At 37.6% G+C, this 20,643-nt stretch overlaps 1 protein-coding gene across 1 annotated transcript in view; it reads right to left on the reverse strand.

Annotated features, from left to right (window-relative positions):
• CPR146 (collagen) overlaps positions 1-20,643 on the reverse strand; it is a 34,185-nt gene that overhangs the window by 8,153 nt on the left and 5,389 nt on the right. Inside the window, exons 2-11 of the mRNA XM_028308575.1 lie at positions 11,509-11,704; positions 9,693-9,909; positions 8,737-8,939; positions 7,640-7,687; positions 7,094-7,252; positions 6,647-6,778; positions 6,359-6,421; positions 5,854-5,976; positions 5,083-5,253; positions 4,264-4,761 (exon numbers count right to left, since the gene is read on the reverse strand). Of these exons, the coding sequence (XP_028164376.1) occupies positions 4,264-4,761; positions 5,083-5,253; positions 5,854-5,976; positions 6,359-6,421; positions 6,647-6,778; positions 7,094-7,252; positions 7,640-7,687; positions 8,737-8,939; positions 9,693-9,909; positions 11,509-11,704 (1,810 nt within the window). The remainder of the gene's footprint in view (positions 1-4,263; positions 4,762-5,082; positions 5,254-5,853; positions 5,977-6,358; positions 6,422-6,646; positions 6,779-7,093; positions 7,253-7,639; positions 7,688-8,736; positions 8,940-9,692; positions 9,910-11,508; positions 11,705-20,643) is intronic.

The raw sequence follows: 20,643 nt of genomic DNA on the forward strand, positions 1-20,643 counted from the left end.
GGAATTCCTTTGGCCACCTTCCAGTCCCATCATCAGACCAGCTGGTACCACAATATTGTATTATCATCTAATCTACATTATAATTCCCAAGTTTCATGATGATACAAGACTCAGAAGTACGTGTAATTCAGATTCTAAGATTCCATTATATAGTTAGTTACATACACGACGACCTAATAAAAGCGTGATATAAACGAAAAAATGGACAGCTACATTATTTAATTACGCGTAAAAAGAAATTTCTGTCATCTTACATATCATGAAAACGACATTTCACGACGAAAAAAAATAAAATATAATAAAGGTGCAGTTGCCGAGAATATTGCCGGGAAAGTTCCCGAGAATATTCTCGGGAACACTGGGAATATAGCCTTTCACTGCAAATAGAGTGTATTGTTTAATATACACTTATCTGTCGACTTAATTTAATACTAATTCACTTAAGAAAGTTTGTTTATTTCCATTTGATAAACATGATTCTCAACCTTTCTCACTTAGGAGAACGCTCCCGGGAGCGCTCCCGAGAATATTCTCAGTTGGGAGAGCGTTCTCGGGAACGGCACATCAATACTAGTTGTTACTTTACATTTGCGTAACGCTACTTAATTGCAGTACAAGAAAAGCGTTTAAGGTGTGACTGAGTTCATTAGAATATAGCGTAATTGTGTTTTTTACAGTCACTCTGAGCTGAGTAATTGTTTACTAGTTCTATTGTTTGTTTCGTAAGGGCTAAGTATACGAGTAGGTATAGAGGTAGCTTGTAAGGGAATCTTCGTTATTAGAATTGAACCGAGACACAAAACCGAGATAAACTTTGCAATCGTGCATTGTTCTTCCAATCTTTACATCCTGTATAAGCTACTATCCCAATATTAAACAGAAAATCGTGTTAAAATGTAATAATGCATTGCATGCATAGCAATTGCAATACTTATTTTTTTATTAAGTCTACTATCCTTTGATTCTCATCACGTAGCTCGGGCAGATTAGGTACCTACTTAACTCATCTGAAAAAGTTTTCATGAAAATCCTGTCCAGTCAGCGTCAAATACTTAGTTCGAGACAATAAAGTAGCCAAAAAATTCGCAATACGTCTTTGTTTACATCTATATTTATAAAAGGTCACTGATTGACTGACTCACTCACTCATCACGAAATCTCAGAAACTACAACTACTAGCTAGCAGGAGTCTCAAATTTTGCATGGGGGTTCCTTTTAGAACGTAGGTGCTCACTAAGAACGGATTTTACGATACTCTACCCCTAAGAGGGTGAAACGGGATCTATGCGTAGCGTAGGTACTTATGTAAGTACGAAGTCGCGGGCGGCCGCTAGTTTGGAATAAGGTTGTGTTAACTTTTTGGCTACTTTGGGTGTCGCCAAATATTTGACACTGACTGTACGTAAACTTTTTATAGTCAAGTGCATCCTAGTAGGAACGTCGCCCTAAGGAATGCATCAATCATTATCAACGTGTGATCGCTTCGTAGATGTCTCTAATAGTCAAGAGCCCGCTGCGGTGCAGTAAGAGGCTACAAGTAGGTACAGGGGGCCTCGCGCTGACCCGTGTCGGTGTAATTGAGTCACGGTCGTATATGCACGTATTCTAATGGCAGTCATGTAACTTGTATGTACTTTTAACTCATGAAAATAATAGGCAAGTTTTATTAATACAATCCTCTACCGAATTATTAGTTAGGTTTAGGTATAACTAATTCCTCCATTCAAATAACATTCTGAAACTGTTGCTCTTTATCATTAACAACTTGCGTCTTGAATGAAAAAAATATTAAAAGTGAACATTAATAATAGTTTTTGTTTCATATTTTATACGTAAAAACAGTTAGTACCCAAATAGAACTTAATAATAATGCCATCGATCTGGTAGACTNAAAACCGATTATTAAAACCGAATATACTCGTAATTGGGATATTTGGAAATTTAAATTAAATAATTTATTTTACTTCTCCAAGAAACACAGAGGAATGCTTTATACTTTTTGCTTTTTATTTTTAAGTAGGTACATACCACCAGGTCCAAACGGTCCGTTAGGGCCAGAAGGTCCTCCGGGGCCGTTAGGTCCTCCAGGTCCATTGGGTCCACCAGGGCCGTTAGGTCCACCAGGTCCATTTGGTCCACCAGGGCCATAAGGTCCATTGGGTCCACCGGGTCCATTAGGTCCACCAGGGCCGTAAGGGCCATTGGGTCCACCGGGCCCAGATGGCCCGCCGGGACCACCAGGTCCGTAGGAACCGCCTGAGCCTCCTGAAAATTAATAATAAAAATTACATTCTACGATAGCTTAGCTCTTGCAAAGCAAAGGTACGCTAGGTATACCTAATTGCTATTTTCGAAAATACTTAAACTTTAAAACTGATAAAAACGATGCCTACGTAGGTTAACATTATACATGTATAGGTACTATCGAAATATCTACTGCAAAACACTGCAGGATTAAATTGCCGCTTGCTCACTGCCAGGCGTTTATTATTGACTAGCGGCCGCCCGCGACTTCGTTCGCGTGGATCCCGTTTTACCCCCATCATCCATCTTACGCGGTTTAGTTTTTTCATACAAATGTTTTTTCCCGCGAACTCCCGTTTCCGTGGGAATTTTGCAATATCCTGTTGTAACTAAGCTTTAAGTTTACTAAGATACCTGCATGCCAAATTTCAAGCGTCTAACTTAAGCGGTTTAGATTTTTCATACAAAAGGATTTTCCCGCTAATTCCCGTTCCGGTGGGAATTCCTAAGTATACTATAACCTGCCCAGGAGTATGAAAAATAATTGTACCAAGTTTCGTTAAAATCCGTTGAGTAGTTTTTGTTTCTATAAGGAACATACAGACAGACAGACAGACAAAAATTTTACTGAATGCATTTTTGGCATCAGTATCGATCACTAATCACCCCCTGATAGTTATTTTGAAAATATATTTCATGTACACAATTGACCTCTCTACATATTTATTATAAGTTCGTTCGTTCGTTCGTTTCAGCCGAAAGACGTCCACTGCTGGACAAAGGCCTCCCCCAAGGATTTCCACAAAGTATAGAAGATATATTTTGTTAATCCATTATTTAAGCTGTAAATCCTAGACATTGGAGATATGAATATTTAGTATTAATAGAATTATGCTCGTTTTCTAATTATACCAAGTTTCATTGTTTGATTGTGACTACCAGCTATTAAAAGTTTTCTCAAGAAGTTAGGCCCAACTTTTGAAATTGAATGTCAAATGTTTCGCAAAGTGTAATCACTGATCTATTGACATTCCTGGTAAACCTAAGTACTTCAGTCAGTCAAGGCCCAAGGGCCTTAACCTTAACGAATGGACGGGAGAAAAACGTGGAAGCTTTTTTCATAACGATTAGCGTACAAGACGTTTTTTTAATAAGTAGGAAAATTTGCGAAAAAAAGCTAACGTAGTTTTCATTGACCTTAATATAAATTAATATGGTTAGGGCTTGTTTCCACGGAGACATCCCTTTTTTTGCTTGTTCCTGTTTAGTAATACATACATATAAGTGTTTTCATTTAATTTCACACTTGCAAACATCCCGTTTGTAGCGTTCTGCAAAAAACAGATCCGTTCAAAGTAATTTGCATTTCAAACGCATTGGGGAACGAGCCCATACATTTAGTAATTTTCGTAATCTAACCAGGAGGTTTGCCGCATCTGCTAATCCATCGGGCTATGTCAGTGACTTTAGTTCGTTTACCTATCTCCTCATTTCTGATTCGATCTCGTAAAGAAATACCGAGCCCTCTCCATAGCACGCTGTGTAATTTTCAGCTTATTTATCAGCTTCTTAGTTAACTTACAAATCCGAAGATTCATGGATTACTTGGTTTTTATAATTTTACCTTGTCCTGGGTGAGTAACGCCGGGTTGTGGGTTGCTAGTCTGCCCCGTGCTGTCGGTAGGCGGACGCGGCGGGCGCGGCGGCCTGGGCGGCAGCGGCTTGGGCGGCACTCCGCCGGGCGTGCGACCACAGCCCTTGGGGAAGTAGAGCTTGTCCCATGGCACGATCTGGCCCGGAACCTTCTCGGTCACCGCGTTAGCAGCCCTGGGGACAAGGAATATTATTATTATACGAACTAGTAGATTTTAGTGATAAGGTAAGGATCATTAATCATACTTAAGTATCAATTCGTGCTGGTAAAGAGAGTTAAGCCTAAGTTAAAATGTTGAAATTCAGCTAAACTGGAATCTTTGCTTGCGTATTGCTTCTTGGAATACACTTTGTTACAGAGNTGACCTGGTTGACCTGGGTAGCCAGGTTGTCCTGGCTGTCCTGGTTGTCCTGGGCCTCCTGGCTGTCCTGGTGTTCCTGGCTGTCCTGGTTGACCTGGGTAGCCAGGTTGTCCGGGTTGACCTGGGTGTCCTGGTTGTCCTGGGTAGCCAGGTTGTCCTGGCTGTCCTGGTGTTCCTGGGTAGCCAGGTTGTCCGGGTTGTCCTGGGTGTCCTGGTGTGCCAGGCTGTCCAGGGCCTCCTGGCTGTCCTGGTTGTCCTGGGTAATGTCCCGGTTGTCCTGGGTAACCAGGCTGTCCAGGTTGCCCGGGACTTCCTGGCTGTCCTGGTTGTCCTGGTGTTCCTGGGTATCCAGGCTTTCCAGGGCCTCCTGGTTGTCCTGTTTGGCCTGGGTATCCTGGTTGGCCTGGGCCTCCTGGGGTACCAGGTGAGCCTGGGGTGCCGGGTGAACCTGGGGTGCCGGGTGATCCTGGAGTACCGGGGCGACCAGGAGTGCCAGGTTGTCCTTTAACAGTGAACAATAATACTAAGTTAATGCGAGTATTCGTATTATTTATTTATTTACGAGTATGTTGCTTTTCGATAAGTTATTTTCGATTAGGATATTATTGAAATAATTTATAGCTGTATGTTGGGATAGTCAAATCAGATAATATGAGAGCAGGACGTTGATTTATTAGTGGTCTTTCTTTACTTTAACTAAAAGGTAATACAGGAACGAAAGCTGAATTTTTATTTATTTCTTAGGTTTATGGCAAGTTATTTTGGTTTGAAGAATGTTAGGTTTTCGGTTAGGTTACTCAGATGTAATAATTTCACTACATACCTGGTCCACCTGGTTTTCCTGGTTGTCCGGGGTAGCTTCCACCGCCTACACCAGGTCCGCCTGGGCCACCTGGGCCGCCTGGGCCGCCTGGGCCGCCGGGGCTGCCAGGACTGCCAGGGGTGCCGGGAGATCCGGGAGTTCCGGGTGTGCCAGGGTAGTAACCGCCTTGACCTTTGGGTACAAATAAGACAGGAATATAATTTCTGAACAAATCATTCATTAAAATCATAATAAAATTGTAACAACTGTACGCAACTTAGGAAGAGGACAGTAGAATGAAAGAAGTTACTTCATAGCGATAAGAACACCTAAATTATGTTCCCTTTTTTGTATTTCTATTGGTTTGTGTTTCCAGGTCTACAATAAATTATATTTATTGTTATCAATCATATTATAAATATTATAAAATTACAAAGCAAAAAATATTTTTTCTTTCTTTTCTAGTGGCTCTAGAGGTTACAATATACTTTATTTGACTCTGTTAAGTTTGGTTTCATTAACTACACAACTAAGGCCCGGTTTTTTGATTCGTAGTTAAAATAACCAATGGTCAAATTTGACAGATGTCAAATGACAAGTGGTTAAATATCAGAAAAAAATGTTTTTCGAACAATGGTTAGCTCGACTTTTAATACATTTTTAACTATTAGTTAACATTTTGTTAATATTTAACCATTATTAGTAAAATTTAACAATTTGTTATTTTAACTATGAATCAAAAAACTGGGCCCAACTAAAGTATTTACCTATGTATATGGTAGAAATGTTTACCTGGGTAGTAGCCTGAACCGGGTGGTCCTCCTGGGCCGCCTGGGCCGCCAGGGCCTCCGGGTCCACCTGGTGAACCGGGTGAGCCGGGAGTACCGGGAGTGCCGGGTGTTCCTGGGTAGTATCCTGGAATAATATAATATTTTTTAAACTTTGACAGCAAACACTTAGGCTGAGTTGCACTAGGTACCTAACTTAAACAGTAACCGGCGTGTTTTGTATTGAGTTTGACATCAGACATTAAATTTGTTGAAGTTAAAGTAAGATGGTGCAACCCAGACAAATGGAACGAATTTTAAAACATTTGTATCCGGATAAGATGTGGTATAATATTATACTGATAGAATAGATAATTGCAATATTAAAAAATATTTCGCTATTATAAAGTTGACAGCGCACCAGTGGACTATACATTTTAGCACTTAATATAACATTAGATGTCACAATTTGAAAATTATNAGATGTCACAATGTTAAGGTACATTTGTGCATACTAAATAAAAATGTACCTGGTCCACTTGGGCCTCCAGGTCCTGAAGGTCCGCCGGGTCCGCCAGGTCCAGATGGGCCACCTGGAATGAATAATCTAGGTAGTACAACAGTAGTTTCAGTAGTACATCAACGATTTAGATTGGTGTCGCACCTTTTATGTGATATTCAGGACATTTTTACTGAACAGAAAATATCTAACATAGGGCAGAGTTTAGGTTATCAGTATTCATGAAATTTTATGTAAATTTGATAAATCAGTATGTATTTTTTTGTTTACTTCGGATACATAGTAGGCAAAATTCTACCTGGGTAGTAACCGCCTGAGCCGGGACCACCTGGGCCTCCGGGTCCACCTGGGCCGCCAGGAGAACCGGGAGTGCCAGGGCTACCGGGGGTTCCGGGGGTTCCGGGTGTGCCAGGGTAGTAACCGCCTTGTCCTGTGAAAAAATTTAATGTAATTTATTTATTTGTTTAACTATTCATATCATTTAATTAACCCATCATACTTAGTACACGGATTTGTCCGTGCATTCGCCTATAAAACAGGAGTGCTAAGGTGCTAACTTTTAATGAAACCAAGAACTAGTNGAACTAGTTTTCAAGTAAATTAATCAAAAATGCCGATTTATAATCATATAGCTCTACTTTTCAGTGATGCTGAATGCAAGCGCTTCTTGCTATCTATGGATATTTTTGGTTAAAATTAACCTAAATTAAAGAAACTTATTTTTATTTCAACAGTGTAAAGTTACCAGGATAGTAAGGGCCTTGTCCTTGTCCGCCGGGTCCGCTAGGGCCCCCAGGGCCACCAGGGCCGCCGGGTCCACCAGGACCACCAGGGCTGCCTGGGCTCCCAGGTGTCCCAGGTGTACCAGGTGTGCCGGGAGGTCCTGGGTAGTAACCGCCTTGTCCTGAACAATAAGAAATGTAGGCATCTGTTATTGAAATCAACTTTAGTAATTTATTTAGGTATTTAATATTAAATCTCGAATATTTATTTCTATATCATATTGTTGAACATGCGTACTTCAAAGTAATTATTTTAGTGTAAAACTAGAGAAAAATTTGGTAAGTTACATTTAAAAAAAATATTTTCTTTTTATTTGTAAGTTACATACCACCAGGTCCATTAGGGCCGTTAGGACCTCCAGGTCCATTTGGTCCACCAGGGCCGTTAGGTCCACCAGGTCCATTTGGTCCACCAGGGCCGTAAGGTCCATTAGGTCCTCCGGGTCCATTAGGTCCACCAGGGCCGTACGGTCCATTGGGTCCACCGGGTCCAGATGGCCCACCGGGACCACCAGGTCCTGATGGTCCTCCAGGGCCGTAGGAACCGCCTGAGCCTCCTGAAAATTAATAATAAAAATTATATTCTACGATAGCTTTCTACCTCTTGCAGGTATAACTGCTAGTTTTGAACATACACGCTAAACTTTAAAACTGATACAAAAAGATACGTATTATTATAGGTACATTATACTGTCGAAATTCGAAACATCTACTGTGCATAGTATCACAAAACACTGCAGGATCAAATTGCCGCTTGCTCACTGCCAGGCGTTATTATTGATATAAATTTGATTAATATTATTTTGTTAATCTATGATTTAAGCTGTTAATCTTTGACTTCGGAGATACTCATAATATATTAATATACTCGTATATCCGTTTTCTAATTATACCAAGTTTCATTGTTTGATTGTGACTACCAGCTATTAAAAGTTTTCTCAAGAAGTTAGGCTCAACTTTTGAAATTAAATGTCAAAAGTTTCGCAAAGTGTAATCACACTGATCTATTGACATTCCTGGTAAACCTAAGTACTTCAGTCAGCCAAGACCCAAGGGCCTTAACCTTAACGAATGGACGGGAGAAAAACGTGGAAGCTTTTTTCATAACGATTAGCGTACAAGACGTTTTTTTAATAAGTAGGAAAATTTGCGAAAAAAGCTAACGTAGTTTTCATTGACCATATAAATTAAAGTTAGGGCTTGTTTCCACGGGGATATCCCGTTTTTTGCTGGATAATAAGTTTGCAGTGTCCCGCAAAAAACCGATCCGTTCAAAGTATTCGAATTTCAAATACACATTATTAAGTGTGGTCACTCAATAGCTCATTTTTGCGGGACCCTGCAATACTGGATTGCTATGGGAACGAGCCCAAACAGTTAGTATTTTTTTTAATCTAACCAGAAAGGTTTGTCGCATCAGTTAGTCAACTTATAAATCCCATTCATGGATAACTTGGTTTAAAGTAGTAAGTATTGTGTTAATCTGTCTTTTCAATTTTAAATTAGTAGTGAAAACTATTAGGCTTGTGTAAGACCTATTTTTTGTATGCTATATATCTGTGTTATATTAAAAGCTGTGTTTTCCCAATAAAAAAAATAGTTTTACCTTGTCCTGGGTGAGTAACGCCGGGTTGTGGGTTGCTAGTCTGCCCCGTGCTGTCGGTGGGCGGGCGCGGCGGGCGCGGCGGCCTGGGCGGCAGCGGCTTGGGCGGCACTCCGCCGGGCGTGCGACCACAGCCCTTGGGGAAGTAGAGCTTGTCCCATGGCACGATCTGGCCCGGAACCTTCTCGGTCACCGCGTTAGCAGCCCTGGGGACAAGGAAGATTATTATTATACGAACTAGTAGATTTTAGTGACAAGGCAAGGATCATTAATCAAGCTTAAGTATCAATTCGTGCTAGAAAAGAGTTAACCTGAGTTAAAATGTTGAAATTCAGCTAAACTGGAATCTTTGCTTGAGTATTGCTTCTTGGAATACACTTTATTACAGAGTTGTAAAGTGTTTAGAACAAACAGGTAACTTCTATGGAAACCACACTTAAGCTGTAAAGTATTTTCACTCTCCGATTCTAAGGAATTAATTATTTCGTATTAACAACATTTGTCGTTGAACTCATAAAACAACAACAAAGCAAAATTTAATTTAATATATAATTAATTAATGAAATATTAGGCATAAAGCGTTTCAGGAGTAATTGATGCATTCAACGGGAGGATTTATCTCTACGCTGCTGCTACAAGCCGTGGGAATATAACAGTTTGTAGGTACGCGCGTAGCAAAAATTACTACGAACAAGGACACTAAATTCCAGATTCTTGTTAGAGTAGTCTACTAAAATGTTGTTTGGTGTCGTAGACGACTACGACAGCAGGCGTAGCCACTAATTTTACAAGAAACGAAGCATTTTTTATTGGTTTTTCCTTTCCGATGTATCGATGAATTATCCCTCCCGGTACCTATGTTTGTTGTGCTCTCGAGAGGGACAGTCTCAAGTCTAAACCTTTGAACTGTTGTGTCCTAATATTTNCAATATATTGAAGTGTAGGTATAAATGACTTACTGTTCATCATACTCGTGCTTCTCTTCGGGCCATACTTCGATGGGCTTCTCTGGCTCTACGACCCGGTAGCCGTGGCTGTCGGCCACGTAGTGGGTGGCTCGCAAGTAGCCGTCAGGGTCGACGTAGCCATAGCAACCGTAAGTCACACCATCCGGACCACGGTTCTCATGGTGGAACTGGCCATTCGGACCGACGTCGTAGCCGAAACCGTATGCACCTGGAATTAAAGAGATTCATATTATGTAGAGTTAAAGATGCGAAATCGAAATTTCAAATGACTAGAAAAAATTGAATTGCCTTAGGTGGGAACCGAATCCAGGAATTTAAGGTGCAACTGCTAATGATAATATTCAAGTTCTTAAACTAAACTTTTCCAATGATTGTGGGAGGTGATAAACGATAAAGTGCCAAAAAGTCTCCTAAAAGACACCTACTTATTCAGATAAGCAATTCCAAAAAGAATAGAACAACTCTTAATATTGTGTTTGATTAGGAACAAAACTTTCTTATTTAGGCCTCAGCCTCGAATTTAGCGGGCAGCGGGGCGGGAGCGGCGGCGGCGCGGGAGCGGGGCGGGCAACGCAGACCCGTTCTCGAAACAAGCGGGCAGCTCGCGCGGCACTTTAGCGGTGAAGTGTTGTGTTCGGGGATGTGTTGTCGAGATATTTGTTTTTATTCGCAAACGAAACGTCTGAACAACGGCGACAATTTTATTTCGATTCAAATTTATTCTTAACGCTCGATTTATTGTGGGCAAAAGAAGGAGTGCGCTGCCCGCTAGTTGCCCGCTCCCGCGCCGCTGCCCGCTCATTGCCCGCTCCCGCGCCGCTGCCCGCTCATTGCCCGCTCCCGCGCCGCTGTTTTCGAGAACCGGTCTATTTGATTTTACGCATAAGATCCTGCCGCTCCCGCGCCGCTACCGCCGCCGCCCCGCTGCCCGCTAAATTCGAGGCTGAGGCCTTATTGTACACCTATATTTGTCCTGAATTATACGTACCTACATTATTTGAATCATTACACATGTGGAACGTTAGCAGCTATTGAATTCTTTTTATTATTAGGTATTTCAGAAAAACCAACAATTTTTACCGTTTCTCAGAAATTGTATTATATTTCATACTAAACCAACTTGAGATATTAGCAATTTACAGACACGTAAAATCCATAATAATTATGTATGCTTCAATAGTCTGTAAATCTCTAATGACGTTGACTACAGAAAATTGACGCGTTTATGAAAAACGTTTTCGTACATAGGCATATTTTTTTTAATAGGCTAATAATACCAGTGAATATTATTAATAATAAAGGCCATACAATACAAAACTTTGCGTTGAATTAAATGTCAACTTGTTATAATAACAATCTAGAAACTGGTTACGAAATGGTAACCGTTCATACCTATTTAGTTCTCAGTTACTCGTAGTACCTAGTGGTTACAATTAAATATAAAAATTTTAACACACCATTCTTAACCTTTATTTATTCATTTTCTCATCTTTTTTATGCATAACAAGACAGGTATTTGACCGAATCGCACCTGAAGTTAATGAGATGCAGTCTAGGATTGTACACACCTGCCCTGTAAGTGCCTATACATCAGTATTTAATTTTACAAACGACGCTTGCTTTAAGTGAAGCAGCAAATCGAACGCACAGCGTTGAATAGAGTTCTGTGATTGGTTCGTGTGTGACTCTGTGCGTCCACGCGCACTGTGAGATCTTATCGTATTGTTTGTGAATACGGGCGTTAGAGTTGTTTTGTGAATTGAAACTCGTATCTTTACAGTTGTGGTTTTAACAGCAAGAAACTTACTTGTGTCATAGTTGGTTTCATAATACTGATTCTTCTCGGCGTCCTGTATGTCTACCACGACCTCATTCTCTGAGGACGCGAAGGGCCCGTAAGGCCCGTACTGGCGGCCTGTGCGGGCCTCGCGTATCTCCGCTTCATCAGTCTTCGTTTCGTTTGCTGGCTTAACTTCGCTAGTTTGTATAAATACTAGCAATGCCTGGAACAAAAAAACATATTGTTAAGAGAGTGGAAATGCTATAGCTTTTCAGGGTTACTTGCACACGATAATTATTTATAAACTTAGGGTTACTTAGACATGCTAATACTTTTGAAACAAATACAAGACAATGTTGCTGGAAATAGCGTGTGGACTGGATATCCTAGTCAATTATAGTCAACTCAATATCAAGTGGTTTTAGAGAAATTAACCAAGAATAAATAATGATTTAGTCAGTTGGAATTTACAGAGAGATTATTTACCACAAAGTAATTAAATATGATTTGAGAGAGATATGATTTAGGTAAGTATACTCGTAATAAGGTTTTTCCATTAAGTTATTGTATAATGTTACAAGAATTCTTACTCGCATAAGCAATATTAAAAGTCTCGTTTCTGAGATATTCTGACAAATATCGTTTCTGAGATTTACGGGCAAGGGCATGACTAGCATATTGAACATTTTTTTCAGGCTTGTTTAACAATAACGTGCGAATAGTGCTACACAAATAGGTACATTGATTTACTAAACTACAATAATTGTAAAAGTTAATACCTATTTCCTTTTAGGTGTATCAATGTACACTGTAATGTTTCAAAAAATCTCATAAGCAATATTAAGAGTCCGGAAAGTATCGTTCCTGATAACATTTGTGAATGCGCTATTTTTCATGAGATATTCAGTACAGTATTTTGGTTTGCAGACAAATAATATATTCGCAGTTTGAATAGTTTGAATAGTTATTAATGCAAATATCAGTGGTATTGTTGACAGAATAAATCAGCGTGCGCTGGCCTAGGAAGGTTGCCCAATGACCGTTTGGGATGGGCGCTTACATAATAGATTACTAAACACATTGTTTCGGCTAGCATCTAGGCACACCTTAGCGATGTTACTGAGATTTCAACGCATTTTTATATTCAACTGAAATTTGATTTGTACAATCACACAATTATTAGAGTGCATCGGATGCGTGATCGATGGTAGTCGGTATTTTACAATAATAAACTGCGTTGTTCATTCGGTAAACATTTCAATATGACAAAAACTTCGCCTGCTGTAATCGCTCTGTACCTAATCCATCAAAAAATAAAGGTACGAAAAATTTTCCATTGAAAAGTAGAACGACATTCCGGCCGTTTGGTGTAGTGGTTCAGAACGGACTACTATGCCGAGAGGGGTTTGATTCCCGGCCGGGCAGAAATTGAAATGATGAATTTTAATTTCTGTGACGGGTCTGGGTGTTTTCTATGTATAATATGCATGTATTTACAAAAAAAGTATTTAAGTATGTTTATATCCGTTGTCTAGTACCTATAGTACAAGCTATGCTTAGTTTGGGACTAGAGGGCGCGGTGTAAAATGTCCAAGGATATTTAAATTATATTTATATTCCGTTTTAGAAGCCTTAACGTTAATTATGAATTTCAGAAGTTTCAAATACGAGTAACTGCCGGGATGAAACCCAAACTAATTTAATAGCCATAAAATCTAGGTTTCATTTAGATCGTGAATGAGATTAAAATATAACGATTATGACTTTGAACCATCTGGAATATTTCGTATCACAAAATATAATTTGTTGATTTATGTCTATAAAATTTGCATTAAGACAAACAATGGGTGAGGTTTTTGATTTGTAGCGTCCCTGAATAGAAGTTTTCCTTGCGAAAAAAATCCTAAAGTTGATTTATCTTTTTATGTTCTAATCGAAAGAGTTGCATAATTATACATCAATAATATGCAGATGTTTTTGAATGTCCATATTAATCCATATGAGTTTGTGTTCATTGAAAATGCATTTATGAACATAGGTACAATTTTGAATTACGGTCTTACTTAGTGGGCTGATTGTGTAAAATGTTTACTCCCTAGTTTTGTGCTCAAAACTCGCTTCAAACTTTAGAACTCCATCCCTTTAATTAATTGATTTTCGACCAATCACGGGCTCAGATCTGTTCATGAGATTTAATTTAAATTTTGAATGCAGTCTCATAATTCGAAGTTAATTTTTTCACGAAAGGCCATTAATTTAAAATACAGATTTTTTTCTTTCATAAGTAGAAAATGAATTAGATATCGTAATCTGGGATAGATATCACGAAAACTTTTTACTCTAACCAATTTACTCCGTGCCCAGGGGTCCGTTTTACCAAATTACTTTTCACTTTCCAATTTGCATTTGGGAAAGTTGTCAGTTACTCTGTTTTACGATCAACTTTGCTTTGCCAAGAGTTGACTTATAAATCAATAGGGCGAAAAGGATTGATTACAAAATAAACACGATGCTATTTTAAAAATGAATATTACTTTAGAAATCTTTCGTTTGCAGAGTCAGCATAAAGTGGAATAAGTATAATGTGGAATGTAATAAGAATGTGATATCAAATAAATATGTGAAACTGTATAAAATAAAACAAATTAACAAGGTCATATTACCTAAATTTTTAAGTAATAAATGCAAATATTTTCGTGATCAAATTATTAACAACTAATCTAGCTTTGAGTTATTAATTTCATTTTGTATTATTTATAAATAAGTGTGGTCTTTCGTATCATACATTTTATTTACAAGGTTTATGTAGTTTATTTCTTAAAGTATCCATCAGGATAATACATTATGTTAGATCTTTTAGTGTTTGCATACTGAGGCGTTAAAATATCGGAATTCGTTTATGTTTGCTGGCTGCTTAACAGCAAACGAATTGGTAAAGCATTGCAAAACTGTCAAGGAGCCACTCAATATGAAATATAATAGTGATGTTATAAATTATTGATGCTTTTTTAAGACGTAAATGCATATTCACATTCTGTCAGTGAATATTTATTTTAGCGAACATAAAGTTCATTTGTTTAGTTAATCAATCAATGCCACTTAAATTACAAATAATTAAATCAAACGCGTACATAAAGCAGACAATTATTAAAAAAGTGTTTTGATTTGATTGCCCATTCTATGTACGAGTATGTACCTACCTATCTTTCAGTTATAAGCAAAAATGTAATGTCAAAAGTTGATACTATCCTTTAATGATAAATGGTGTATTTAACTAAAGTAAATTCTTAAATTGTTGTTTGATATTATGTATTAAACATACATAAAGAGTAGATTGGTATAAGTACCTACATTGAATAATTATTCAAATAATTTGCAACATGCTCGAATGTATGATGAAATTCGTTGTTAGTATAATAACTGCAGTGTTTCTTGTTTAACTAAGTGCCTAATTTTGTTTCGAAACCTAATATGATGATACCTAATCTACGACTATGCATGTATTTACATTAGACAATTTATCCTCTAATGATTATCTTGGACAATTTAGAGTAACAAGACTTTATTAGACGGTAGGACCTATTATAAATCTTATGTTTTACATAATATCATCTACTGAAAAATTTTAACCGTTGCATTGTAAGAGTTCATCCTAAGCGAGGCTAAAGCTAAACCAAATTGAATTGATGACTAACAATAAATATAGGTATTTTTCAACAGTATGAAGAACCAAGGTCCTGAAGTATAAAGGTTAGATGTTACAAAAATAAATCTGACGGACCAAAAGATAGAGATCACGGTCAGAAGGTCGAAAAATATTGTGTGCACTTGTTGCTTGACCAAATTTACGATTTATAATGCAGCCCGAGTACACGCGGTTAATACTCGCCTCCGTGACCGTAACCTCGCGCCTTGTTTCAAACTCACGTACGAGACAAACATCAAAGTAAATTGTTTTTTGATCTGGGACACGTAAGTACCCAATAGTAGTCAAACCAGGTTTGTGGACGGCGAAAATTCGCGAAACAAAAGCGTTGACATACAAAGCCAGGCTAAAAGAACCGCGCGTGGTGCGGAATAATACGCAGATTAGTCAGCCATCCTTTGGATTCCGGTCAAACTTCGCTCCTGATCTATGTTCGAATCACTTTTATTTATTTTAAACAGTGCTAGTTACCTACATTTCATTTTGGAGTGTCGGAAGTGAAAAATCGACTATGTATCATCGGTTAAGTAGGTAGAGTTAATAAAATAAGCTTCAAGAGTTAACAGATTGCTACGAGTAAAGATGAAAATATCAAAATAATATCCAATAAACTAAATACACAGCGTATTCACGGAACATGGAAATCATTAATAAGATATTTATGATTTGACGACAAAATGAAACGCACCCATGACGTTTATTGCGGTTTTATGCTCAGGGTCTTTACTGTACCATTTATTTAGTAACTTAGACCCAAAGTTCACATTAAAACGAAGAGGTTCATGAGTCATGGTCGAGATATTTTTGATAGTAATAATTCTTCGCGATATTTCACACATGAATGGAAAAAGAAACAAGATTTGAATTTCGGTTCCTCCAAAATGTTAGGACTGTCGTGATGAAGATGTTCGTGTTGCGATATGCGCTCTTTGATACAACATGTGGTTTATTTTCCCGGATTTAAAGGCGACTTTGTCACATAAAGATGACTGCAATGCATCTAATGTGGTTTATGCGTAGGCCGCAGCGCATTGTGATGATTCATTTAAAACTTGTTACTAGCCCGTGATCATTGAAACATAGTGGTCATATCTTTATGTCCAAGAGGATGCTATCGTGCTACCTACTGCCCTTGTAGGTGTTGCAGTAAAATATGTATTTAATATGCCACAGTGGTCCTTAAATACAATGCATAATGGTTAATTACCGACAGTTACAGAATTTCAATTCTAAAGCGAATGTAATCGATAGGACGTTGAGTATTGTGCATAATTTAAGCTTATTTATATTTATCTATGCGGTAGTGAAGGAACTGATTTAAAATACGTTAATTTGGTAAACAAATATTAAAAAGATATTATAATACACAGAATATTGAATTTTACGCAAATTCACAGCAGATTTGTATTTTTCAAGGATTATTTATTACTCACACTCACAATATTATCATACTAATTTATTCGAGTGAATCGACTAGGTATTTACGAATTTGCAGTGACATAATATTGATCATCGTAGATAATAATATACAGATGAAATCATGACTAGCGTTCAGTCTTAAAATGGATATGTGTACATTGTAGAGTATGGTATTAAGTATATTTTTCATAATAAAATTTATGTTTGGTTTTCGTCAGCGTTCCCTGTAAGGATTTGCATATTTATTGTGTTGTAAGATGAAGCCGTCGGTGCCGGGGACAAAATAAATGACGAAACATTCAAATAACGACATATTTTATTCGGATTCGAATTTCTCGGAGTCACGCATGTGTTGCATAAAGTTTTGGAGTTAATTTCGCTGATGTTCCCGCATCACGCGAAACGTGATTTAGTAGAAGCCTGCGGGATGGCAATAATTGATATCCTTATTATTTTTTAAATAGTCTTAGGAGGCGCATAAAGCGCAATAAAATGGGGCAAGTGCCCCATAAACAACAAAGATGGGAATTATTATTCTCGTAGCACTGTCTTCCACCTACAAACGAAAAAAACCCATAGCTGCCATAGCTGTAAAAGGGTTTAGCACTATATTTAAGTAACATTCATATGAGAAGCTTTTAAGCTTAACGCACACGATTGTAATAATTAATCTTAAAACAAAGTAAATAATTGCCCGAAGATTTATTAAAAGAAAAACATTTTTTTTTGTAATGGTTTTGTTAAAAGGCTGAAGTCAAAATTTATTGGAATTTTTATTTTCAATGTAACATTTTGCATTGCTCAATCATTTGATAATGATAATTATTTACTCGTAATTAGTTTTTAGTGCTATTGTTTACCTAAATTGACTTTCGTAACTGAAGATAGTGAATGCTAGGCCAAAAGCTAAGGAAAAGTTTGCAAGAAGGGCAATCAACTGTTTTATTAGGTGTTAAAAGTTAACGATACCCAGACAGTGTTATTTATAGAAATGACGTGTTTATTTAATTGACTAAAGAAAAACATTAGTAATGTCATTAGAAAAACAGAAATGTCTACGAGCCGAGACTGGTTTTCTTGTAGAGACCAGACCAGATACCAGATAGATTACTAAAAAGATACAAAAAGCGATACTTAACATTTTCTACATTCTGAAAACTTATTTGTACTAACAATCAAATTAATCTCTATTATTTCCTTTAAACTTTATAATAAGCTTATATCTTAAAAAAAAAACAAGAAACTTTGTCTTGGATTGTTTATAGGATGCCCAATTAAATTTGTTAGAGTTCAAACGTTTTTTTCGAATGTATATCATGTCAAGGTGCGGTCGATGACGCCAGCCAGCGAAGAGCGGGTTATGTCACTCTCGCCGTCGGATTCAAATCTAGGCGCTAAGTCGTAGAGCAAACAGGTGAAGGTCGCGTGAATCCGGCTCCCGTGCTTTACCAGCGAAAGTATTTTTCTAACCTTTATTATTGGCCATCTTTTTGTATCAATCGACCATTTTATGGGTCACGCGTGTCATCATTAACTTTTCAATCCGTGCGCAACCTGTCATCACGCTTTTCACGTGATTGGCCTGACGAGATTCAGCAAGTTTTGTACCTTTGTGTAGGTAACCATTTAACGCAATCACCAAAAGGTCGTATTCGGTCTTTTGACAGTCGTCAAATATAAATAGAATTATGTTAAGTGCTCATTACTATCGAAAATGTAAAATGTTGCAATATTGCAACGCAATTATCAAATTGTCTATACTTATCCCTGTTTTGCATGTAAATTCGGATTTAAACATTAAACAAACAGATATGTACCTAAGATGCATTGGGAAATTTGAATAATGCAAAATGTTAAGTGCCATCTTTGGTAAATATTGACTATTATTTCCTAACCGATGACATTGTAATATGTGTGTGTTTGCGCATTAATCCGATATTGTCATTGGGGATTCATTAGGACCTGTGCGTCAGTTTGGAGAACAATAATAATTAATATTTCACAACTGTCGATGTTTGTGTTGATCGACTCGTGATGAGAAATGGTCATGATAACAAAGCATTGAAATAAGATTACACCGAAACCGATTGCGGCTTATCAAATAAATAATAAAAATACTGCTACAAATGCTTTCATGCGTTGAGAAAAATGATGCCATTATTAACTGAAAAATATTTTCAGTTGAAAATATGCGTAAAAGGAGGCATTACTACAGGATCCTATTACCAAGTGTAGGTACTACTAATTTAATCTAAGTGCGTAGATTTATTAGAAAATTCTGACACTAACTATTCCGGATCGTTATCCTATTTTTTGCGCAACCCGCAATCAAGACGGTTTCTTAGATGAAACAAAATCGACGCGACGGGTCCAAGCAAAGCTATAAATAAAATAGCGAATGACAGATCTTATTCTTGTGTTCCAACCGCTTAGATTGATTTATATTCAAGACTATTATATCAATGATCTAATTCTCTTAAATTACTTATTTTATTATTATTTTAATCGGATCAGGTAGGGATTGTATCTATCACTTCTCATTAAGGGCTTTGACAAGATGAAATCATGAAATGTTAAGTAAACCAGATTTACCGGATATTTCCAATTAATATAGTTGCGGCGACATGTATGGTATACTTAATTATATTGTTAAAGTATTTATAATTGGTTCACATCCAATAACGACGTTTCCAATGGAATAAAAACTAGTTAAACTGTATAAAGTATTTCTATGTTTAAATAGAAATATCAAAGGGTGAGCTGAGCCACGAGGAACCAATTGGTGATATAGGAAAATAAGCTTTATATTTATGGGTGGAAAGAGTCATATGATTGTCGCTTGTGAAAGAATTTCAAGGTCAGCCTATTGTGGATATTAAGTCATCGCTTATGCATAAAAGGAACATTAAGGTAGTTATTATTACCAATAGTATTATTTGTTCATACAACCTAGGTTGAGCTAGACATCTGAGGCATTTACAAACATTGTTTGCAGTAAATGCATGGCTCAATCGGTGAATGGGGCAAAGAAAACGAGCATTGGTCGTCTAGCGAACTACTTCGGACATCGCGTGAGAATGGGACCGTATTGCCTAACTACCCTCATTATCCCTGATATACTTTTTAATCACTTAATTATATTGACTCTACAAGTGAAGTTAAAGGTGAACACAATATCTTTATTTTAAAGGACTTTTCCCTGGTCAGCTATGACAAAGCAGTTGTCTTGTTCAATCATTTCATGACATACCAATAACTTTAGTGCTGTAGGGACTGAAAAATAAGCTCTTAAAGCAGTCACTACAGTACTGAAATCGTTGAAGCCAACGTAATAATTGAAAATCGAGCTTATGAAACGTGTGGGAAACGCTGAATTAGCATTAAGTAAACTTCAGCGTTCGTTTACTTTATAACTTGGGGAGCTTAAGGGTGTAGCGATTCGAATTTCAGCAAAATTATGAACAGCGTGTGAGAATATAATTAATTAACGTCAACGTCATAAGTCATGTTGGTTTGTTCACCTGTCGAATTGAGCTTCGAGTGATTAAGCCTTCGCTGCCTAAAAGGCCGCTTCCACGAGCTGACGTCATGTGCGACTCTCAGAGGTGAGCTAGCTCGCATCCTCAACCTTTAAACTATTCTCCTAGGTAGGTCCGTTATTGCACAATGTCCCTGTACCTCTCGTCTCGTTTGTACAACCGGTTGATAGTATCGACTTTGATAAAAATGGACGTGACTCATAATCATAATGACATTCTTTAGTGGACACACAAAACGTGGATAAACAAAGATTTTTTGACTCATGAGGTCTATGAATCCTTTAATAGGTTTAATTGACTACTTTTAGTTGGACCAACGACATAACAGTCATAATATGTTGTTGACCCTTATGGACATGGTTGTCTTATTAATTCATCTGACAAAATTTATGTAAACGCACATGAGTTCAATTGTTTTAGAAATATTTTGCATTAAACTCTACCGTTATGTTTTGATTAGGTTTGTCAAAATAATTTTAATACGCCCATAGCCATTGA

Source organism: Ostrinia furnacalis, unplaced genomic scaffold, assembly GCF_004193835.3.
Source record: "Ostrinia furnacalis isolate ACB-3 unplaced genomic scaffold, ASM419383v2 OfSCF2450, whole genome shotgun sequence".
NCBI lineage: Eukaryota > Metazoa > Arthropoda > Insecta > Lepidoptera > Crambidae > Ostrinia > Ostrinia furnacalis.